This window comes from Henningerozyma blattae, chromosome 6 (assembly GCF_000315915.1).
Source record: "Henningerozyma blattae CBS 6284 chromosome 6, complete genome".
Lineage (NCBI taxonomy): Eukaryota > Fungi > Ascomycota > Saccharomycetes > Saccharomycetales > Saccharomycetaceae > Henningerozyma > Henningerozyma blattae.
Genome location: NC_020190.1, coordinates 456,464 through 480,761, shown reverse-complemented (window position 1 = coordinate 480,761; position 24,298 = coordinate 456,464). Strand labels below are relative to the sequence as shown.

At 34.0% G+C, this 24,298-nt stretch overlaps 9 protein-coding genes and 2 non-coding genes across 11 annotated transcripts; 4 read left to right on the top strand and 7 right to left on the bottom strand.

Moving 5' to 3' along the window:
* Positions 1–126: 126 nt before the first annotated feature.
* Positions 127–1,482, top strand: TBLA0F01920 (dihydroorotate dehydrogenase 2; the record flags this gene model as incomplete). Its single annotated transcript, XM_004181205.1, has 1 exon — positions 127–1,482. The coding sequence occupies one exon, from the start codon at positions 127–129 to the stop codon at positions 1,480–1,482; it is 1,356 nt and encodes a 451-aa protein (XP_004181253.1).
* A 225-nt stretch (positions 1,483–1,707) lies between these two features.
* Positions 1,708–2,610, bottom strand: SEC28 (coatomer subunit epsilon; the record flags this gene model as incomplete). The annotated part of the gene is made up of 1 exon (XM_004181204.1): positions 1,708–2,610. The coding sequence occupies one exon, from the start codon at positions 2,608–2,610 to the stop codon at positions 1,708–1,710; it is 903 nt and encodes a 300-aa protein (XP_004181252.1).
* A 1,334-nt stretch (positions 2,611–3,944) lies between these two features.
* On the top strand, positions 3,945–4,976 carry RCI37 (Rci37p; the record flags this gene model as incomplete). The annotated part of the gene is made up of 1 exon (XM_004181203.1): positions 3,945–4,976. One exon carries the CDS (start codon positions 3,945–3,947, stop codon positions 4,974–4,976), a length of 1,032 nt encoding a protein of 343 aa, XP_004181251.1.
* A 488-nt stretch (positions 4,977–5,464) lies between these two features.
* Positions 5,465–6,820, top strand: TBLA0F01890 (zinc finger CCHC domain-containing protein; the record flags this gene model as incomplete). The annotated part of the gene is made up of 1 exon (XM_004181202.1): positions 5,465–6,820. One exon carries the CDS (start codon positions 5,465–5,467, stop codon positions 6,818–6,820), a length of 1,356 nt encoding a protein of 451 aa, XP_004181250.1.
* A 317-nt stretch (positions 6,821–7,137) lies between these two features.
* Positions 7,138–7,211, bottom strand: TBLA0Ftrna3I. Its single transcript has one exon. It is a non-coding gene; the product is annotated as a tRNA-Ile (tRNA).
* A 989-nt stretch (positions 7,212–8,200) lies between these two features.
* TBLA0F01880 (uncharacterized protein) lies at positions 8,201–8,875 on the bottom strand (the record flags this gene model as incomplete). The annotated part of the gene is made up of 1 exon (XM_004181201.1): positions 8,201–8,875. The coding sequence occupies one exon, from the start codon at positions 8,873–8,875 to the stop codon at positions 8,201–8,203; it is 675 nt and encodes a 224-aa protein (XP_004181249.1).
* Positions 8,876–11,375: 2,500 nt separating this feature from the next.
* Positions 11,376–11,473, bottom strand: TBLA0Ftrna6S. The gene is given in 2 exon segments: positions 11,376–11,421; positions 11,436–11,473. It is a non-coding gene; the product is annotated as a tRNA-Ser (tRNA).
* A 2,439-nt stretch (positions 11,474–13,912) lies between these two features.
* Positions 13,913–15,235, bottom strand: TBLA0F01870 (uncharacterized protein; the record flags this gene model as incomplete). Its single annotated transcript, XM_004181200.1, has 1 exon — positions 13,913–15,235. One exon carries the CDS (start codon positions 15,233–15,235, stop codon positions 13,913–13,915), a length of 1,323 nt encoding a protein of 440 aa, XP_004181248.1.
* A 675-nt stretch (positions 15,236–15,910) lies between these two features.
* On the top strand, positions 15,911–16,981 carry TBLA0F01860 (uncharacterized protein; the record flags this gene model as incomplete). Its single annotated transcript, XM_004181199.1, has 1 exon — positions 15,911–16,981. One exon carries the CDS (start codon positions 15,911–15,913, stop codon positions 16,979–16,981), a length of 1,071 nt encoding a protein of 356 aa, XP_004181247.1.
* A 150-nt stretch (positions 16,982–17,131) lies between these two features.
* Positions 17,132–20,230, bottom strand: TBLA0F01850 (glycogen/starch/alpha-glucan phosphorylase; the record flags this gene model as incomplete). Its single annotated transcript, XM_004181198.1, has 1 exon — positions 17,132–20,230. The coding sequence occupies one exon, from the start codon at positions 20,228–20,230 to the stop codon at positions 17,132–17,134; it is 3,099 nt and encodes a 1,032-aa protein (XP_004181246.1).
* A 350-nt stretch (positions 20,231–20,580) lies between these two features.
* Positions 20,581–23,298, bottom strand: MCM6 (MCM DNA helicase complex subunit MCM6; the record flags this gene model as incomplete). The annotated part of the gene is made up of 1 exon (XM_004181197.1): positions 20,581–23,298. The coding sequence occupies one exon, from the start codon at positions 23,296–23,298 to the stop codon at positions 20,581–20,583; it is 2,718 nt and encodes a 905-aa protein (XP_004181245.1).
* Positions 23,299–24,298: the final 1,000 nt, after the last annotated feature.

Here is a 24,298-nt window from a genome sequence, read left to right as displayed (position 1 = left end):
TCAATTGTATGCAAATTATACCTTATTCTCTCTAAAAGAGTTTTAACATCTGTACGTAATTAGTTGAATAAATTGTTGTTCCTAGAGAACGGAAAATATTTGCGTTCATTTATTCTTCATATAAAGATGTTTCAAACCAAATTATTTGCTTCACCTCTCAGAGTTTATTCCAAAACAACATTATTGAATAGTTCAAAAAGAAGCTTTACGAAAGCAGCTAATACATCAAAACCTTTAAAGTCTGGGTTTTTTGGATCAACCCCTAAGATTTTTTTATGGAGTTTAGGTTTAGGTCTTGGTTTGTGGTACACAACAAATTCTAGATCTGCCATTCACGAATTCGTAATTTGTCCTTTAATAAGATTAGTTACACCAGATGCAGAAAACGGCCATAAACTTGGTATTTGGTTTCTAAAATCAGGATTAAGTCCAAAACTGTTCTTCGATAAAGACCCGGAATCTTTAAGGGTTAACGTTTTTGGTACTACATTAACAAATCCAATTGGTTGTGCTGCTGGTTTTGACAAGAATGGTGAAGCAATTGACGGTGTTCTCCCCATTGGCTTTGGCTTCATGGAAGTTGGTACTGTCACGCCATTACCACAGCCAGGTAACCCCAAACCAAGATTTTTCCGACTACCACAGGATGATGCAGTAATTAATAGATATGGATTCAACTCAAATGGTCATGAAAATATGTATCAAAATTTATCCAGGCGTGTAAATAATTTTTTGAACTCCTATTTTTGTGATAAAAAGAAAACTAGTAAATTGTCATTATATAAAGATAAACTATTAGCAATAAATTTGGGTAAGAATAAAAATGGCGATGAAGTCCAAGATTATTTAAAGGGTATTGAAAAATTCCAATCATTAGCTGATGTTTTGGTAATTAATGTTTCTTCTCCAAATACACCTGGGTTAAGAGATTTGCAACAAGAAGAAAAATTAACAAATTTATTAAGTCAAATTGTTGCAAAGAGAAATGATTTAATATCTACTGGTAATGCATTAGGTGCCATTTCCCATAATCCTCCTATTTTAGTGAAAATTGCTCCTGATCTAAGTGTAAATGAATTGAAATCTATAGTTGAATCTGCTAAAACATCAAACATTGATGGTATTATAATCTCAAACACAACAATTCAAAGACCAAAAACTTTAACAACTGAAGACGAGATATTAATAAATGAAAATGGTGGTCTCTCTGGTAAACCATTAAAACCATTATCACTTGCTGCCCTAAGAACCGTCTCTAAATATTCTAAAGATTCTAAATTGGTTCTTGTTGGCTGTGGTGGTATATCTTCCGGCAAAGATGCAATTGAATTTGCTAAAGCAGGTGCCTCCTTTGTTGAACTATATACTTCATTCGCTTATCGTGGTCCTGGTTTAATTGCTAGAATTAAAGATGAAATTAAAGAGGAATTGGAAAAAGAAGGTAAAACTTGGATGGAAATTATCGGTCAAGATAATAAATGAAAAGGGTCTGTCTATTTTCCTTTTCAAATTATATTGTACAGATTATTTAAACAATATGTAATAGTTTACAAATCTCTGTATATAAATTTATGCACATTAACTAAAATTCATATTCTTTTAAAAAGAGAGCAAGTAGTGTAAATGAGTTATAGAATCCTTGTGATATGAAATGGCGGCGTTACAAGTAAGCCACTGTATGAAGTAGGTAATGTTATGTAATTTTTATTATAAAGAAGAATATTTAGCAACAACTTCGTCGAATTTCAAGTTCAATTGATCATGTTCTTTAATATAACTATTATTTGGGTCAACTTTTTTCAATTCTTCTCTTAAGTCATTGATATTATCATATTTAGCTTTCATTGAACTCAAAATAATCTTTGCAGTCAATAAGTTTGGATAATAAATAGCAGCTAAATCTTTTTGTTCCTTTGAATAATAATCTGATTCCAAAGTAGAAATAATTTGTTCAGCTTCTATGACATTTTTTTGTTGTAAATGTAAGTTTAGCAAAGACAATTGGGTTAACCAAGTTGGGAAACTTTGAGCTAATTCTTCAAAATAATAAAAGTTTGAAGTAGTTGTATCTTTATGGGTGACAAATTTAATATAAGATTCGGCCAAATTTAAAATTAATTCATTTTCACTATTAATTTGATCACCAAAGTTATTGGTATAGTTATCATACATTGTCTTTGCTACACTTGGTTGGTCGTTTAATAGAGAAACTTCAATAGCTAATAATAATAATTCAGGAACACCCAAAGTTTCATCTCCATCAATACCAGCAACACATATATTTAAACTTTCATCGAATTCTCTATTTATAGCTTTTGCAGAAGCCAATAAAAACAATTGAAAAGGTTTGGAACTACTCAACTCGATTTTTGATTCCAAATCTTTGATTAGTTTTTTATCCTTAATAAACTTGGAATACAAATCCATAGACTCAATTAAGTCATTGTGTTCAGTACTGGAAGAAGTCAGAGTTTCATACTTTGACAATGTGATCAATGTAAGACCTTTGTAAAATAAAGTAGTATCATCAACAGGTAATGATTCAATTTCTTTTAAAGCTTGTTTATATTCACCAGTGTAATAGGTTTGTTTTAGTCTAAAATAATCCATTGTATGTATGAAGGGATGTTTCTGGGTTAAACAAATGTTGTTTATACTAGTTTTATTTTAACAAAACAATATCTGTTTTCAAATAGCTGTACCCTGATCTAATGCACTTCATTTTCTATTTTTACTTTCAAAATTAATACAGTAAATTTTGGCAAATGTTGGTAAACACTTTTCCGGCATTTCTTAGGGACCGTGTTCAAAACATAATGAAGTGAAATTTCAAGACTTAGTTTTTGAAAGTGTGGTGTACAGGTTATGAATATGAATGAGATTTCACTAGAGAAAAAAAAAAGTAGAAATAGTCTGAGATACAGCTTATAAAATGTCTAATAAAACAGTATGCATTCTATCAACATACAATCGTAAATCAACTACCTATCTGATTATTATATAGAGTTTTTTTCCCGGACTCAATCTAGAAGGTATTAAGCAATATAAGATCTTGAAGATTGTAGTATGATATAGAAAATGTTTATACATTACATTTATCAATTATAAAAAAGAGTATCATAGGTGATATATAGATATAAAATTTCTAATATTATATTTGAACTTACACGTCTCTTACTTGCATTGTCCTTCAACATGATAATGTTTTCCAGAGTAGCCGTAAGTGGCAATTGCAAAGAGGCACTACAAGCAGAAGTTATTTGATCAAGAGGGCTGAATAATCAACGTGGAGTGATCCAGCACTTTAGAGATTAAGATGAACTTTCCAAAATTTAGTTTCATACCACATCATTCTTAAAAAGTTAAATAATGTGGCCTATTCTTTTTCTCATATACATAATGAAAAAGGAAAGTAAATTCCATAATAAAAGGATTCGGCGTCGTAAAACTGTTGGGAAGAAACATTCTGTCAATGCCTTTCTAGCCTTCACAGAGATCTCTCCTCAATGCTACGTAATGGTGTCAAAAAACGACAGCTTATACATGAAGTATGACACTATTTTTATAAAGTAATCACATTACTGTATTAGCACAAGGGTAAAGTTTTGCGGGTCATTATAAAGGCTCAATCGCATATAAGTTATATTTATTTTCCATGGAAATAAGCGCTCTCTTAAAATACTCTGACCACCATTTTTTTCCACGGAAATGGCAATTCACAATATCCGCGGCCATAGCGCGACTAAATTAGGGTCGTTTTCTTTTAATATCTTTAAGAAATATATATATAATTAGGCTAAATTTGTTATCAAGAAACCGATAAATGGTAGACAATACTCGATCTTATATTTCACCTATAGGTAACAAAATTAAGATAAATATAATCTTTAGTCCTCACTTATCAGTATTAATTATCAATAAAATTAAGTCTAAGCTGAATAACGATGGATAGTGCTAGAAGTAGCGGCGACGCTACTGCCAACCCTAACGACAGTAATAATTTTGGTCCACCATTTCCAAGTAAAATGATGGGAAACAAATGGTTTCAGAAAGCATATGACACTGCTTTAGACTTTTATGCAAAAGACTCTGCTCTTCAACAAAGGGACAGATGGGAATTATATGAAAGATTTGAAAGAATTGCAAATTATCAAAAGTTTGCAGGGTTTTCCACTTTCGGTTTAATTGTTTTTGGACCCTATTTGGCTAAATACATGAAAACAGGAGGATTCAAAAATGTTAGGCTTCCTAGGAATTTACTGGTCGGTATCTTCGCTTCAGTTATAGCACAAAGAGTAACCATAAGATATAAATATTCAAATGAGATTGATCAATTGAAATATCAGACCGTGTCTCAACAAAACTGGGATTCTACAAACAATTTTCAAACAAATAGTTTAACAAGACAACTAGGTATGATGGAGCAATTACAGAATAGTCCTCCAAAGATGTGGTCGAATTATTTTAAAGCTACTTTTAATAATCCTTCAAGAAGATTTCCTGATCCAAGAGAAAGATTACAAAAAATGCTTGAAAATCCTAATAGGCCAACAGGTGCAAGTTTTTTAAACCAAAGGGATCCCTTTAGTCTATACTCAGGTGCTCGTCATGATTCCCATCTACCAAAACCTGAACCACTACAACCAAACTATTCTGATTCAGGTGATTTAAGAAATCCTGTTCAAACTTCATACGACCCATTTATGACTTCCAGTAATGATAATAACACGCTTGACTCTAATTTCAAGAACGATACTAAACCTGGTGACTTCCAAAGAAATAGAGATGGCATATCTCAAAGAGCTTTGCAAAATTCTCGAGCTCAAGATCCATTAATACGGCCACAGCAAGGTAGTTCTTGGGAGAAAGTGAGAAATGGGATGTGGAATAAGCCAGATGCTTCTCAACAAGATGAAAAAGATCTATTTGATACTTCGTCAATTTTAGATATTGATTATTCTAACGACAAGAAATAGATCAAAAATAAATGGCTCTCGTAACAAAATTATATATATGCATATATATGCGTATGTTTTTCTTATTGCATATATATTTACTATTTTATAGTTCTTATTCTTTAAATTCACCGCTATATATTACAATAGTTTCTTTTTTAATATATCTTCTCTAGTTTGTCATGACTTATATACAATAAACGTAGGTAGGTAACATATTTTGTCACTTTTATTTTTTTACTTTGCTTGGAATCGATCCAAAGAATTCTTTTTTTTTTACGTTTTCAAACTCATCGCACGTAAAACAAAGAAAAAAATGTACCGAAAAATTTATAATCGATGATGTATTTAGTTTTTAACTGTTAAAATAACATAAATTTTTAAGTATTTGGAAGTAGCCCTTCTAGATTCAGTAACATTAATAAATTATCCGTTTCGAGATATACCATATTAATTTTATACTATTCTAAAAATTAGACATTCATTCATACCCATACATATAATCAAATATGAGCACTTTATCGGAAGTGGAACCAATGGATTCCATAGATTTTAACAAGCATGTAACATCTCAAATAGCATCATCCTTTAAAACTAATATCGATGATAAAAAGACTGATGGTGGTTCAACCAGTGACAAAATAGATGATAAATCAGCGATTTTCACTGATGACAATAAGTCAGTAGCACTCACTATCGAAGAAGTAGATGATAATAAAGAAGAACTAAGAGCTCTTCGAGGTCAAGGACGTTATTTTGGTCTTGAGGATGACAATTTAAACAAATTAGAACCAAAATGTAACAATTGTTCGCAAAGAGGTCATTTAAAAAAAAACTGTCCCCATGTAATTTGTACTTACTGTGGTGTTTTAGATGATCATTATTCTCAACATTGTCCAAAAGCCATAATTTGTTCAAATTGTAATGAATCAGGCCATTACAAATCGAAATGTCCACAAAAATGGAAAAGAAAATTCTGTACTATGTGTAACAGTAAAATACATTCAAGAGATAGATGCCCAAATGTTTGGAGGAGTTACTTATTAAAAGAATCACCAGAAAATTCAAATAATAAAAATGATACCAACACTAAGAAACAATCAAAATTATCTATTGATTTCATATCATGCTACAATTGTGGTTTCTCAGGCCATTTTGGTGATGATTGTAGAGAAAGAAGATCGTCGAAAGTTCCAATAGAAGATGGCAGTGCATTTTCGGGTGACAACTTAGCACCCTCTTTAAAAAAAGAATATTACTCATTATTAAACAAGGTAATGAGCAAAACTAACAACAGGCATAAACGATTTGATGACGATCATGATAAAAAAGGTAATAATCAGAAAAATCTAAAAAAAGAGAAGAGGCAAGATAAGAAGTCACAATCAGCTAAACGTAATTACAATGATTCTAGAACAAATAATAAAAAGAGAAGAAGAGATGATTATGATTATGATATAAGTGATGATAATGGCTACGATAATCATCATACTGGAAACTATGGCAATAGAAATGATTATAAAGGATCTAACTACAATGATTATGATAGGTATAGTAATGATAGTGAAAAATACAGAAATAATAATCAAAAATATAGAGACTACAATAATCAAAGAAATAATAACAGAAATAGTAACAGACAGACTAGCAGAAATAATGATAGAAATTTTAATAGAAACAACAATTATAGAAATGATAGGCATCCTTTGGATTTCCCAAGATCTAAGAGTGATTCCTCTAATCACATCTCCCAAGATATGAATAATTCTCGTTATGGCAGGTCTAGTAATAATGACCTTCCTAAAGGGCCAAATAATTATAAAAGGCATAATCAGTTTAAGTCATTTCGAAAAAACCAAAATTAAGTAGCATTGGCCCCAATAAAATATTGAATACAACTTTATAGAATCTATCATAATAAATTTTACATTTTTTTGTTGGTGGGTCTTTTTTTTTTTTTATATATAACTATTCTCCTTTCTAAAAGAGTGAGTAACCGGTTTAGTAATCAAAGGTTAGCTATTTAATTTAATAAAAACTTATACTTAACGAATTTAAGTGAGGGTGATCGTAATATATTTTCAGAATTTAAAGTATACAAGTCTGACACACTGTTTTATGACTCAATACAGCCACTAGAAAACAAATAACATCACGTGATACCAGTCCGTTGAGCAAAAATTGGTTCCTAGCGGGATCGAACCGCTGATCCCCGCGTTATTAGCACGATGCCTTAACCAACTGGGCCAAGGAACCTTAGATCTTACTGATTTTTGTTGTAAAACCCTCTAAGCATTGTCGCCTTTCAGTACAAGAGAAGCCTCGAGAGAGGACAGATCAGCTGACCACAGCTGAGTAACAACTATTCAGCAGGCGTGGAACTTCAACTGTAACCACTGAATCTGCACCTACTTCTGGTTCATCTCGGACACCTATTAGTAAGGATGACACCCAGGTTTCAATGAGTGTACCGCATCTGGTAACTATGCACTCAAAACTGTCCAGCTCTAAAGAAGTATATAAGGGGTATGTATAGACCAATATACTATTATATACTATATGGAGAAGGACCAAGGGGGAGATACAATAATCTTGTGTAATACAACCTGTAACTACTGATCTCAGTACCATCCGAACTCTGAAACACCATCCTTGTCCTGTCAGTCTCGTATTACAACAATTTTCATTATATAGTGATCTGGCTAGTATTTTACAGATGACTATAACCCTGATTATTCTTATAACTATATACTGGGATTCAAGAGAGTTAGACATTGTTATACAGTGTTTAAGATGTAAAGATGATTACTTTATTCAGATATATATAGTAAATACTATAACTAAAATGAATATATTTCTTAAATAGTGTTTTTCTATATAAAAAGAAAAACACATTTTAAACAATAACTCACGTGATAAAAGTCTTTTACCACTTAATAGAAAATGATATAATCATATTCCAGCACACCCTCTTAACAAACTTTTTATCATTCTACCTGACCATACACGATCCTTACATCTTGCGAACTCCCTCTTCAGTCTACACAAGGTTGGTCAATGGTAGTAAGTTTTGTGGAGTAATGTTACCTTCCATGATTTTACTTAGGTTCTTGAAATCTGTTGAGCTGACTGGTTTTGTTAATGGATTGGCTACATTCTCCAATCCATCAATTTTTCTTAGAAAGGTGGACTTGTCCTTTAATCTTTCTTTTAAACGACCAATTCTGATTCCAAGGAACTTTGTTCTACCTCCAATATATGGTTATTTTAAGCCATTCTATTACAGGTTTAGAATCCGTAATAATATTAATTTTAAAATTTTTCTTAAATAATTTTTCTAACTTGAACTTTAAATGTAGAGCTAATTTTTCACCTTTGTTTAGAGCATCTAATTCACATTCTGCCGAAGAGTCACAAACAATTGATGATTTGTTTGAAAACCCAAACATAAATGTGTTTCCAAACCATATTATACCCCCAATTCTTGATTTTACATCATATTCTGACCCTAATGAAGCATCAGTGATTACTGTTATCTCATCAGGCTGTTTCTTTTCTCTTTTCATTACTACATTGAGATCCCTTTTCACATAAGTACATTTAATTAATCTATCAACAGCTTTAATTACTTTAACATGTGGATATAATGCAAATCTGGCAATCTTGCTAACTGCAAATTTCAGATCCAGCCTACCTCTTGTTCTCAAGTAGTTTAGCTTTCCAATAGATTTTTGTATATACTTAACCTTCTCTTTGTATTCAGTCTTATTCATTAGAAGTGTATCTTCATTTGGATTTAAATTATATTCACTAAAGTGAGGTGTTAAATCTTTCTTTTGTTCTGTTGTTAAGTTATTCTCATATTCTTTCAGTTTTAGTAGTGGAGAATCATCATTAAATTTGTCAATGTATGATTTCATACTCAATGTAATGATTCCTTTAGTCAAGTCATACTTCAAGTCTATACCTAAAATATCTGTTTCTAATTATTTTTTTTCATTCATTATTCCAATAACTTTTAATTCAAATGTATTCTTAAATATTTCTATTATCTCATCCAGATCTTCTTCAGTTTCTGCGGCTAAAACACAATCATCCACATACGCTGCTATAAGTTTATTGCCATCCGAAGATACAAACAATCCTGGAGCAAACTCCGTATCACAAAAATCATGAGAATTCATAAATTCTCTTAATGTTTCATTCCAATTTTTTGGACTTTGCTTCAAGCCATAAAGAGCTTTCTTTAGTGGCGTATACACCCTCTTATCTGATGGATGGTTAATATATAACTCCTCATCTAGAGTAGCGTATAGGAAAGCATGACTGATGTCTGCAGTTCGAATGTGTAATTGCTTATTATTAGCAACAGATAATATAATTTTAAGACTATCAAGACTTAAAATAGCGGAGTCAGTATTACCGTAAGACAACACACAATCTTTGAGAAATAGTAGCATAAATAATTTTATTAAAACTACCTTTGTTGGTTAGGTTTAAGAAGAATCTCAAATAAGTAAATAAAAGTTATTGTCACATATGATTAATAATTTTTATTATTAATATGTGGCGCATTTATTTTTAGAAGTGTATAAAGCCCAATGCTCTTCTCCAGATGGATCCAGCTACAAGGAGAAAAATAAGAACTACAGAAGTATATAGATACAATTATGAAAAGGGTAATAAGCTAAGGGTTTTCTTATGGTATAACAAATAGATAGCAAAGAGTGGTTGTGGAAATCTGGAAACTAATATTGAAAATATACAATACCTATTTAGAGATCCATCCACTAATAGAATAAAGCTTCATAGAATTAGTCCTTTGGCATTATTACCTATTGAGGCTAAAAATCAAAGAATCCAAGGATAATAATTTGTGACGGAAGGAAAGACCTCGTAGATTTAGCTACGGTCAATGAAAATTCTTGTTATAAATTTGTATAAGTCAACCGGATTTTAGTTAGAACCAGAAATTAATATAAAATTAGATTGATCCGTTAAACAGAATGCATATTCTGAATATCCATCTTCACAAAGCATTCCTCTTATACAACTATATCGTCAGACACAAGCCTCCCAGAAATAATACATAATTTCTCATCGGAACCAACGTTCTGGAAGATAACTCTTTATGAGCTGAATTATAACGGTCGTTCTAATTCGTAGACTATGTCTTCCGTATAGTCTCTGCTGATGGTAATAAGATGCCTAAACATTTATCTATCAACCCACTTTCAGGAGTAAGTTTCTAAAAGCCACCTGTCCTTAACTTAGCCGTAAACCTACAGCCTCACTCCTCCGATAGCCTTAGATCTTTTGTACTCTGTGACATCTTAGATATCTCTGTATCTCTTAAATCTTCGTCTTATATCTGAATATATTCTTTCGTGCACCTTTTAGTATAAACATATTCACAAGTATATTATCTATATCAACATGATCACATGACCTAACCAGATGTTAGTAACATACCTCATCTAGATTTACCACAAAAGGCCAAATAATTATTACAGGTACTAAGCAGCACATGTCGCGTAGCTAGCCTTTGCTGCTAGCGAAAATTTTTACATACCATATATTTTTCGATGAGCAAGAAGATGTGAATAAAGTTAAGTGAAAAGAATGAGAAAATAGAGAGAAGAAAGTTATCATCAATAAGAAAAGTACAGAACAACAGGATATACAAACTAAATACCGAAAGAAATAATTTTATTTTTAATTTATTGTTTATTTTTGTAAGTTATTTTATTATCAAACAGTTCCTCTTCAATACTGTTATTTAGATCATTAAGTATCATTAAATTAAAATATAGAACTATTCATTCAATTATGAGATAATACATAAAGTTATTTGCATTTATCAATAAGATAGCAAAAAATTTATAACAGCATGTAGGGATCCTGGAGGGATTGCCAAGTCTTCGCATGGGCTTGAGGTGATCACGTGACTTGTCGAGTTGCCAGCCACAAGTGGGACGCATTGTAACCAGTGGTTACAGATGTATTAGCTACGTGTCGTTATTAAAAGATGACAAGGGGCTATAGCCTAGGTGTCTACTTACCATAGTAGTGGACGAACGGTTGCAAACGTGAGTCCTGGAGTAATGGAGAGAACTGGGTGCTAATCGGTTCGGGATGTATTGGTTGGGCCACCAATGAGTAAAGGTATATAAGAGGCGACTATAGGTCGACGAAGGATCTTCTTGGTGTTCAAGAAGAACAGCCAACAAGTGATTAACTAGTGACGTAAATTGATCAATAGTTATATACCACGTCAATAAGAAGTTATTGATCATTACATCCTAATAAGTGACACTCCGGGTAACTGTTTATACCCGCTGAATCTAATATCCATTGTACTAAACGCTACACAGCACAAAATATTAACACGTGATTTCCATTCATTGGATAAAAATAACACGTCACAGACAGGATTCGAACCTGCGCAGGTAGAACCCAATGCCTAATTGCAATCATCAAATAGCAGGGCATCGCCTTAACCACTCGGCCACTGGGACGTTTTTGAAACTCTTCATGATCCCTTCTAAGTGCTGTTGCCTATAGCCTAATATGAATTGAATTAAATCAAAAGTTACCAAGAGGGCAGAACTAGAAATTTACTGGGATTTAGGAGAGTATGAATTTATTTAATAATGATGTTTTTGATGTAAAGTTGCTGGAATATGATTATATCATTTTCTATTAAGTGGTAAAAGACTTTTATCACGTGACTTGTTGTTTAAAATGTGTTTTTCTTTTTATATCGAAAAACACTATTTAAGAAATATATTCATTTTAGTTATAGTATTTACTATATGTCTAAATAAAGTAATCATCTTTACATCTTAAACACTGTATAACAATGTCTAACTGTCTTGAATTCCAGTAAAAGTATATATTTTTTTAGATACAATCAACAAAAGTCTGGAGCATAAATCCAATAAACATTGACTAGTAATTAAGCTCTTAATAAATTCAGTTAAACAACTGTATATAAGGAACATAAATTATCTGTCCCAACATAAAAAGCTTCTGTTGGAATTCTTTCTAGAAGGAAGAGAAAAGAGTCACGAAGAAAAAAGCTGAATTCCTTTAAAATCTTTATATTCGAAAAATCATGTTCTATCCTATCTATTTCTCCCAACTTATGTAAATTTAATAACATCCATTTTACCACTATTTTCTTCTTCTTAATACCTCTTATCTGCAATACTACCTTAGCCCAGTTCTATTTAGTACTGCGCACACTATTGCTCAATCTTCTGTTATCTAGCGCTAATCTTTCTTTGTTGATCTAGATAAGTCAGCCTCACTACACTGATGTTCTATCAGAGTCAAGAAAGATTATATTAGTATAAGTAGAAATAAATAAAAGGAATTTGTTTCTGTAGTTATAGTAGAGACTGAAGGATGATGGTAATAGGTGAGAGTTGATACTTAAAAGGTGAGGTTGACTCAAAGAGTATGGTAATATTCCAGATTAGATCTAAAAGAGGCTAGATATAAAAGATATTGAAAGGTAACCCCAGTCTTTTTTGAGTAGCTCATTTATTATTGATTGGAACTACAAAAAGAAAATTTTGGTAGAGTATAAGAGTGTATATATTCCGTATATATGCATGATAAAATAAAAACATAATGTTTTACCTGTATAATGTATGTATAGTACATAGTACAACTTATCAGTAAAGATTGATTGTACGGATATGGTTTTCTTTTGTAACGTAGTTTTAGATGATACAGTTGGTGTTATATCTCACATGATAGTGTATTGTTTTACCTTTGGCTACCTAGCGAATGTAACCTCTTGTGGTTTGTGTACTTAATAACTTGATTGAATTTAAGTTATATATTCTTGGATCCAAACCAACAATTCTCGTGGTAAGTATACTACTGAACAGAAGTAAATAGTTTTGGTCTTTGTTCAGGGATCAGGCAATTAAATGCATGTCTTAAAAATATTAGTATTCGTTTTTAATGCCATTAATTGGAAAATATTGATGACTTAAAGAGATGGATGTACTTATGACTAGCAGCTGTAGCATAACCTATGGAAAAGGTGTAATCCGAGCTAGATGACATTTCTACATACTTAGTTTTTATTCTTTACTTGCTAAACCAGAACTGCGAGTAAAATTTAAGATGTTTAATAGTGAGAAAAACCAATCGATAAAAATTGCTTTAAAATTAATAAGCATATTTACTAAGCAGTATTCCATATATTAAAGAATACTTGTCTATTAATGGTAATATAAAAAGAATATGAAGTTTCTTTAGAAATAATCTGTTTAAAAAGGCTTATAGTAATAAGTTCATTAGATGCCTTACATGAAATTTCCTGTCATATAACTAGCCCTAGTGATATATTCAAATGAGTATTAATGTTAATGGTTAATTGTTATATTTTAAACAGTTTTGAATGGTATACCTAATTTGTTTTTTTTTTCCAACCCTCTAGCAATTTATGCTACCAGAGATTATAAATTTTATTACTAGGAAACCCAGTAGAAATAATACTAAACTTACAAAAAAAAAAACATACACTAAAAGAAGAGTTAAACATGTATTCTTTTTTTAAGTAGAAAAAAATAATACAATTATTTTATTTAAAGAATATTTGAACTGTTAGTTTTTTTTTATTAGAATTCACCCACAGTATAGAAGTTTGAATTTATCGAAAATCAATTCTATGATAATTGAATATTTCCAAAGGATACATCTATAATATATTCTGATCAAAGCCTGCAAGTTTGCTGTTACCAATTACCAATTGTTATTCATGCAACAAGATATAGGTCATAAGTAAGATAATAATGTGATAAGTAAATATTCAAGATGTAAAACAAAAAGTTCGTCAATATAACAAACTTCTTCAATCATACAATTAAGACAATAATTCCATTTAATAAAGAAATAAAATGTAACTTTAGCACTAGATATAACAATAATACTTTTTTTCACTTACCTTGGAGGTTATACCAATCATTTCTAATTTTATGATACATCTCTTTAGAATCAGTTATTACTTCGCCAAACTTATCACCAAAATCCAAATTTTTCCACAAAGTTTCATCTAGGTTTGGTAGTTTTGTTGATTTGGCGAAATTAACAATTCTTTCATAAATATCTTGGTTTGTCCTAATTAATCTAGCATAACGTTTTCTTGTTTCTTCATAAAATGGAGTCACTCTCTTAATAGTATGATCGATAAATCTTGTTGAATTGGCAAATTCTATTTCTGTAAATTCATAATTTTCCTTATAATCTATTTCATCTTCCCAAGGTTTTTCACCATATCGCGAATATTCACCTGTCACTATATTTAAAAAATTATCAGCTTTACGATCTATATCTTGTCTCATAAAGTTTCCTAATAATGGTTCTAAGAACATTGTTGCATTTTTTGCTTCCAAATTATTTAAATCAGCAATACTTATCACATTATTGGGAGTATACATAAATGGAATGTATTTTCTATAACCAAAAGGTTCACCAGAATTAGTCCATTCCCACCAATAATTATCGAAATTATCAGTAATTAATGGAGCTAAGGGTATTGTATGTTCTTCATCGGCATATATTTTAAACTCATCCTTTGGAAATATTAAATCATCACTTAATTGATTTTTAATAAAATCCAGTTTTTCAATGGTGGAAAAATTTGAATAAAAAATACCACCAGCCCAACTATTTTTCAAATAAAATGGATCTTTATAAAAAGAATAAAATTTTTTCCTAGCTAATTTAAAGCAAAACATATGATTTAAATCATTTTTAGCCTTTTCTTTTGCAGTTAGTAATGTTGATTTTTTGGGTTTTTCCCAAAATGTAAACCAACTTTTCAATTGTTTACCAATTGAAGTATTAGGAGGAGGTTCTTTTTTGGGGATATATTCACAAATTGGTTTATTCCAATCAATATCTTTATCAATTTCAAATACTTTTTTCCATTCAATTTGACTTCTATTACAATAAAATAAAACGATTGTTCTCTTTATGGAAAAAGTGGTTAATTGAACATCTAAAATCTTTAAAAATTTAAAACCAGTATAAACACCTTTACTCTTTTTCTTAATAAATGGTGGGAAATCAATATTTGTTGCTACCTCTAAAGCATTAATTAAAGAACCATCACCATTTGTATAACTTGGTGAACAAAAGGCATCTGCATGATAAAATCCCTTTTTCAAGCTCTCTTTGGTAATAGGACCTGAACTGGTGGAAGATATTATACATGAAACCCATAATAGCCATGACAATTGTAAAATTATAATATTCATTAACCGTTTGTCCTTTTTTTTTTTTTTTTTCTGTTCAACTTTTTTTCCACTTACTTGGTAATGGTTATTTAAAGTTTACGAAATGTGAAAGAGGAAGAAGAGCATTTCCAAATGTAGAAAGACATTTTACATGTTATTTATATTAGAGCTACCTTATTTTTTGCTATTATTTTTTTGTTTTAAATTTCTAAGATATTTTCACGTATTTTATGTATAAGATGGTTTAACAATTCTTATCTTATAGATGGATATATCAGATTATTACAATTTAAATTAGGGATACCTATGCCGTGTAAAAAACATCTTCGGAGCTTTAGGAGCCGCGCACCTAAACAAGACGAGTTGGTAGATACAACAGGTAGAATAATGATAATCAGGAAAAAATAGTGTACCAACTTGTGCATTGAGTAGAGGGTAAATATGAATCCACGAAAATATTTGAATTTAAAAGACTCAAAGAGTTCTAACTTATAATTATCTTTTCCAATTGCACATCAACTTCACATGGCATCCTTTAATATCATAACATTCCCGGAAATTCTAGAAATTTATAAAAGTGATGAGATGAAAAAAAAAAAATATACGTGTTTTTATATAAAAGAGTTGGAGTATGCAATTAAAAAACATAAACATATCGAGGCTGACAATGAGTAACTGCAAAAAATCGAATAAGGAATGTCCAAATTATCTATATTAAATAATACGAAGATTAAATCGAAATGTCTAATAATCGTATTATTTTGTTTTATCATTCTAATGGAAATGAATAAATTGCCCATTAATAAATCTCTTGGACGGAAATCATTAATGGCAAGAGAAGAAAAAGGTATCTGGGATTTTGGTCGAGTTTCATGTATTGTGGGACTTGCATTAACTGCTGCATGTACATTTTATACTGCATGGAGTCCCGCGTTTTGTTTGATCCCCACATCACCAGCATGCTGGGCATTAACTATTGGAATTAGTGTCACTGCAAGTTTTTCAGCCATTGCTGTGTCATATGCCGCATATATTGAATATATGAATGGAGACATATCAGTTATTGATGATGAGATTGTGATAAGGTATGAGAATCAATATTTATTAACAAATACCACTATGCATATGTATCCGGGATTACGCAAGGGTGGAGGTGATGATAATTGTATTATATTGTATAAACCTGATGAGATATATGACACAATTGTAAGAAAATTTATTGATGTGGGGCTTGGGGTCCCTATTTTGAGTATACCTAATGTGGGGTGCACAAAATTTCAAAATGAAGATGGAGAAAGGTTGTTTGATAAGGGAGTTGTGAGTATAAATTGGAATAGTCAAATTGGTCAACATGTAGCGACGAATTTAGAACATTATGATGTTGTTTCTATGGCGGATGATATAATTGGACAATATTTGAGTGGATATGATGGGGATGGGATTTATAATGAAATTCAAGATGAAAATGTGAATTGGGTTTCGTATAATGTTGGGTATGATATGGAGGTATGTGGAGTGAGGGAGCGTGTAAGGGAAAAGCTATTTAGCAAGACAAACTATGAGATTTGGAACGGAGATATTAAAGAATTGGCTAAATTGATATCAAAGAATCGTAGTTGGAAATGGAGTCTTGATATAATTACGGGGAACTCGATTAGGAATGATTATTTTTGGGGATGGTTGCCACGTAAATGGGGTAAACAAGAACAAAGACAATTAATTCATGGAGAAGTCTATTTGAATCAATACGGCGGGGTGAAGGGATAAGCAAAAATGCAAGTAACGAAGTACAAGTAAGTAAGTAAGTAAGTACAAGTGAGTAAAAATAAGTAAGTAAATATAAGAAGTAAATAAATATATAAAAGTCTACATGTATAAGCGCGTTTATTATTATTATTATTATTATTATTATTATTATTATTCTGGTTTCAAAGCTTCTACGTTCCAAATAGTATCGGCGTATTCTTGAATACATCTATCAGAACTGAAAAACCCGATATTAGCAACACCCAAGATGGATTTTTTAATCCATTCACTTTGTTCATTATGATAAACTTGATCGACCAATTCTTGAGTGGCCAAATAAGATTCGAAATCATCAGAGACTAAATAATAATCACCATGATGTTCGATAGCATCCCATAAAGGTTTGAATTCATTTGGATTTTCTGGAGAGAACATACCTGATTCTAAAGATCTTAGAGTCATTTCCAATTCTTTAGGGATTGGTTTTTGATGGTATTGATGGTTGTATCTTAATTCTTCTACGTTTTCACTCAAGTTACCAAATAAGAAAATGTTGTCTTCACCAATTTCTCTGGTGATTTCTACATTGGCACCATCGACAGTACCAATGATTAACCCACCATTCATGACGAATTTCATATTGGAAGTACCGGAGGCTTCAGTACCTGCGGTGGAGATTTGTTCATTCAAATCACTTGCAGGAATAATGATTTCAGCTTTAGAGACGTTGTAATCTGGAATAAAAGCGACTTTCAATAAGTAACCGATTTGTGGATCATTGTTGACAACATCAGCGACAGAATTGATTAATTTGATGATCAATTTGGCCATGTAATAACCTGGAGCAGATTTACCACCAAAGATGGATACTTTTGGAGGGAATTTCTTGGCGACTTGTTCCTTTGTTAAACCTTGTTTGAATAATTCCTTCATGGCCAAATAACGGTAAATGACACCAAAGATATTCATCTGTTGACGTTTATATTCATGGATTCTTTTAACTTGAATATCGAATAAAGTTTCACCAATATGTTCTCTATTGATGATATCTTGACCATCATAACATTTTTGAATCAAATCTGCCAATTTCAATTTATTTTCTAATTTGACTTTATTCCATTTATCTTGGAATTCTTTATTATCGGCAAATTGAGTCAATTTGGTTAATTTGGAGGTATCTAATAAGTAATCGTCGTTTGGATCTTGAATGTATTCACTGATCAAAGCAGCTAATTTAGGATTGGCTTGTTTTAACCAACGTCTTGGTGTGATACCATTTGTGACGTTAGTGAATTTGGATGGACCATAGAATTTGACGAAATCTTTGAAAATGGTTGTTTTAATCAATTCTGAATGTAATTCGGCAACACCATTAACTTTATGTGAACCAACAATGGCCAAGAAAGCCATTCTAATTTGTCTATCACCGTTTTCTTCAATCAAGGAGATTCTCTTTAATAAATCGACATCCTTGGGGAATTTCTTTTCGACTTCTTGTAAGAAGAACCAATTGATGTCATAAATGATTTCCAAATGTCTTGGTAACAATCTACCGAATAAGGAGATTGGCCATTTTTCCAAAGCTTCTTGCATGACAGTATGGTTAGTATAGGAGAAAGTGTTTTGTACGATATTGAAAGCATCATGCCAATCCAATTTTTCCAAATCGACCAAGATTCTTTGTAATTCGACAATGGCAAGAGTTGGATGAGTATCATTTAATTGGATGGCGACTTGATCTGGGAATTCAGTCCAAGGTCTGTTTGTCTTTTTGAATCTACGGACGATATCATGCAAGGAAGCAGCACACCAGAAATATTGTTGTTTCAATCTTAATTCTTTACCTTGAACGAAATTATCATTTGGATATAAACAAGCGGTTAGGGATTCGGCACGTTGTTGTTGAGCCACAGAGTTTTTGTAATCACCAGAGTTGAATTTAGCAAAATCGAATTCAGTAGTTGGTCTAGCTTGCCATAAACGTAAATTATTGACAGTAGTTGTTTTGAAACCTGGGATGGGGAAATCGTATGGGATGGCAAGCACTCTTTCACCACCGATCCATTCAGCTGGAGATAAAGTAGAAGAAGTGGGGTTGTTGGATCTATCGACATAACCGTAGAAAGTGACGGGGACTTGGATTTCATTTCTTTCGATTTCCCAAGGATTACCATTCATCAACCAATATTCCGGAGTTTCGACTTGATACCCGTTAATAATCTTTTGAGCGAAAATACCATATTGATAGTGTAAACCATAACCCCAAGCAGGGATGTTTTCAGTGGCCATGGAATCGACAAAACAAGCGGCAAGACGACCAAGACCACCGTTACCCAAGGCAGCATCTGGTTCTTGTTGTAAGACGTCTTCTAATTTGAAACCCAAGTCATCCAAGGATTGTTGGACGGTATCTCTGGAGGGTGTACCTGAGTTGTCACCCTTGTGAGAGGGCAAATTGATCAAGGCATTATCTAGGGCTCTACCCATCAAAAATTCCAAAGACAAGTAGTAGACACGTTTATGGTCTCTTGCAGTAATACGTTGTTGAGTCTTGTTCCAATCGATGGTCAAATTATCACGTAGGGCCATGGAAGTGGCTTCGTAGGCGGCCAAGTCGTCACAGTTGTAGAGAGATCTACCTAGATTAGTCTCTACGTGGGAGATGAAACGGTCTTCGAATTGGTCAGGGTTTTCAAACTTCTTGACTTGGTGTTTGTTCCAAAGAGTTCTTGATTTCAAGGGAATCATTGTGTCGATGGATTTAATTTCCGAGGGAAGAAACCCGGTCAATCTACGTGCCAAACGTGGCACTTGGTGAGGTTTGCTTGGTTCTTCAGTAATCATGTCATTGGTGGTACTACCGCTAGGAGAGCCCATTGTAAATAAAGCGGGATAAAATAGGGGGGGGGCGGGAGTGAAAGGGTTGAATATAAAAGAAAAGAGGGAGGGGTGACTAGTGTCTAATGCTGTTATAAGCGGCAAGGATAGTGAAAAAGGAAAGTACGATTTGAGAACTAGAATTGAAACGACAATCGAAGATCCGAGACAAGATCTAGCGAAACAAGGGTGCTCCTTATATATGCAAAAGCAACTGCAACTGCAAAAGCAACTGCAAAAGCAAAAGCAACTGCAAAAGCAAAAGCAACTGCAACTGCAACTGCAACTGCAGCTGCATTTGTTAGACGATTCCGTCCTGTTCTCCCTGTATTGCTGTCTATTCTGGGCAGTGGCCCCTTGGACGCACCGCGTGGTGCTTTTTTGTGCGAGCATTAAAGGCGTAGGCGACTCGTTTTAATTTTTGTTTTTCTGCTGCGCTACGCGGGGGGTGGGGCGTGGTGGGTGGCACCGCGTGGTAGAATTGGGTAGCACGAAGGGGTGCGGATAGGGATAGGGATAGGAATAGGCAGGCCTAGCGAGACTGGAGACTGGAGACAGCGTCGGCGGTGTTATTTGCTTTGCGGGCGAGTCGCTGCCTGTCGCGTGAGGCGGGCGCTGAGGGTCAGGTGCTGTGGGTCAGGTGCTGTGGGCCAAATGTCCTGGGCCAAATTTGTCCCTCGCGTTTGTCCCTCGCGTTTGTCCCTCCCATCTGTCCCTCCCATCTGTCCCTCCCAAACCGCCCCCTAATTCCCCTCCACATTCTCCCCCTCGCTTTCATCCTCACTGGCCTCGCCCAGCTCACAGTTCGGATGCACAACATACACCGTCCGTGCACGTGACGCCCCTCCACTTTCGCCAGCCTCGGCGTGGCCGCGGATCTCCATCAACACTCGATCTTTCACCAGCCGTCTAAGAACCCTACCACAAACTCGTCTTTCTGCCCAATACTCGGCTTCACTAGACAAGGCTCCTTCTCTTTGTAACAAGTACCAATCCACCAGTTGTTGAGCGTCTACTTCTTGGCCACGTCTCTCACATGCACCAACATGTCTTACCAGCATTTGCATCATAGACACGTATTGTTCATACGGTAAACTAATCTTGGACGATGGTAGCGACGGTTCAGCATTGTGGCCATTCGTGTCGGGATGTGCAATAGTCCCCTCCTCTGCAATAGCCCCCTCCTCTGCAATAGCCCCCTCCTCTGTAATAGCCCCCTCGTTGGGACCATTAGTTTCGCCATTCTCTTCATCCTCTGGCAAATCAATATCATCCACATCCACTCGAATGATACTTTGTCTCAATAAATCATAAGCTTCTGCAACAAACCCAGGCGTGATTTCATCCACACAATTGGCTCGAGCAATCGCTTCACTCAATCTCACAAGACTTTCCAATTGTCTGACTGTAATTCTATAACTACTTCTTGCTAAGCCTTGTGCATCGTCCCTACGTAATTGAGCATACTTGTCCACCAACAATTTTGCCGCAGCATCCCCCAGGATCGGCTTAAACGTTCTCGCGTATTTGATATAGCACCGCAATTGATCTGCACTATACGGAGGCTGGATAGCCGCGTCTCTCCGAGTATGTAAATCCACAATATGAGCTGCCAACGCCGTATCCACTTTCTCATTACAATCATCCAGGACCACAAAGAATAGATCGAATCTCGACATGATTGGCGCAGACATGTTCAAATTACCTCGCAAACTCAACTTACGATTGTACCTGCCTCCAATTGGATTGGCTGCCGCCAGGATCGACGTTCTTGCATTCAACGTAGCATGGATCCCTGCCTTGGCAATCGAAATCGTCTGTTGTTCCATGGCTTCGTGGATCGCAACTTGATCGGGAATATCCATCTTGTCAAATTCATCAATACAACAGATCCCATTATCTGCAAGCATCAGCGCACCGGCTTCAATCGTATAATCACCACCTTCTTCATCTCGTACCACCGCAGCAGTAAGACCCGCCGCAGATGACGCCTTACCTGAGGTGTAGACAGCACGAGGAGCAAACCCACACACATACTTGAGAAATTGCGATTTCGAAGTCGACGGATCTCCTACAACACAAATGTTAATATCCCCTCTTAGTTTTATCCCCTCCACCGTACTCTTATGAACACCTCCAAGCAATTGTAGCAACAGCCCCTTTTTCACACTCTCATGGCCATACACCGCTGGTGCAATCGATTGAATCAATTTCGAATAAACATTCTCATCCTTAACCATCTCTTTCAATTCGTTGATCTCATCCGAACTCAAAGAATTTAAAAACACTTCTTGGTCCGGAGCACTATCGTCTGTTTCCTTACCAAATAGTCGACCTTGTTCACCTTCGCTACCACTGACATGGCATGCCAAAAACGCAATCTTGTACGTCAAATCTCGCACACCAAGCGATTTCAATCCGCTCACACCTTGCGTGGCAACTCCATCATTCCTCCTGGCTTCTCCACCACCTCTACTACTACTTGCCTTGATCCCAGGAAGACCCAACTGTGTCAAATCTGGAATGACAATCTCCGTCCCAGTAAACCTACATCGATCACCAGGTTTCGCTCTTTCCACACTCTCCCCACGTAAGATCACATCAAGAGTACGCGGCATCGACCCACTGGGGATCTCGTTCGAATTCTCTTGGATACGCACTTTTTGCCAATCAAGAAATTTGGATCGATTCAAATTCAAACTCCAAAACCCACGGTTTTCACACATCGCATTCGGACAGAAACTTGGCTCTGTATATTTGAATGATTGTTCAACATTATCCACAACATTTCGACACATCTCACATGTGAAACTCGCCTTGTACAATTCTGGACGGACTTCACTTGTTCTAGTCACAGTCCCTGAAATACTCAACAATGAACCAATCTTGTTCGATCGGATATCCCGAATCCTTTGTACCACAGGTAGATTCATCACACTGATTTGAAACACTCTTTCCACACTCCCTTCTCCAACACTGTCATTGCTTTGTAACAAATCTGGTGCATATTTCTTCACCACCCTTCTCAAACCTCTCTCCAAAAATGGTAAAAATCTATAATATTGTTCAGAGATAGCCATTGCTAATGCACCATTTTCTCTCATCGACAAATGTCCATAATCCACATACAACGTATTCAAATCATATATTTTCATAAACTCAATTTGAGATCGATACACTCTATCACCTTCCACTTGGAACTCTTCCAGAAACGCTTCAAACGATTCACATACTTTTTCACCAGTAACATCATCCACTTTCTTCACTCTCCCCACTACACGTCTTTTCAATGCCATTCCATCTTGTACTTCTTCATGTGTATCTTCACTACTTACACCAAACGCAGCTTCTCCTCCTCCTTGTGAGGGAAGTTGAGATCCAAATTCAATACTGCTTCCTGCAAAGGATGGTGGAGGCGAGGAGTCTGAAGCACGTCCATACGTGCGGATAGGTGATGACATTTTATCTTGCTTTGCCTTGCTCTGACTTGCTTTACCTTGCTCTGACTTGCTTTGCCTTGCTTTAGTTTAGTTTTGATTTGATTTATTTTAAGAATTACAATTTTTTTTTTTTTAAATATATATTCGCATCGCCATCGCAAATCGCACTTGGAAAAAATATACAATTCACATTTCGCGTATCGCAAATAAGGAATTGCAGATCTCATGGCACTTTTCTGATTTCATGTGGGGTTGTTCCAAACAAAATAATCCTAAGATGAAATAGTACTTTTCCATGCAAACAGTTTTGAAGGACCATCCAGGATCTCTATATACTTGAATATATCATGAGGTAGCATGGATTTTTTTTTTCCACTCACCCATCTTCAATAGTTGGCATATTTTACTTAGTTTTGTTTAGCATTTAATTTTATTCTACACAGAGCTCATAACCTGGCCAGAGGGGAATAATACCCAAATGTGTATCAAAAAAAAACTTTTTTTTATTATATTGTAAAAAATGATGCTTATAAATTCTTAAAAAAGTAGGTAGTAGCAGTTTATACTTACACATGTTGCTAAACATCTTTGTAATATTTTTTTTTTTGCAGAGAAACGTAATTTCGAAAATCCAAGAATATAATTTATTAAAGCGTTTGCTTGTTTTCAACGTGTTAAAAAGCATTAATTTACAAAAGTAAATACGTTACAAAATATTTTATTTAATCAAACTAGCGTGACTTTTCACATGGATTGAGGGGGGGGCGACGGGCGAGAAGGGAGTTTGGTTTAATAATTTTGAACATTTGTTTCAAGTTATAACTAATAATACTCCACAAGTAAGTGGTTATACAGCGATATGTTATTAGATTAGTTTCACATTCAATATAGTCTCATTAATTTGAACCGTGTTCCGATTTAAAGTAATTTTTATGAAGAGTGGTTTCATTAATCAGCTTACCAAAAGATTCTTCTATTTAGAAAGCATTACGTAGTGTGGTTTCTTACGTAGCGTAGAGTT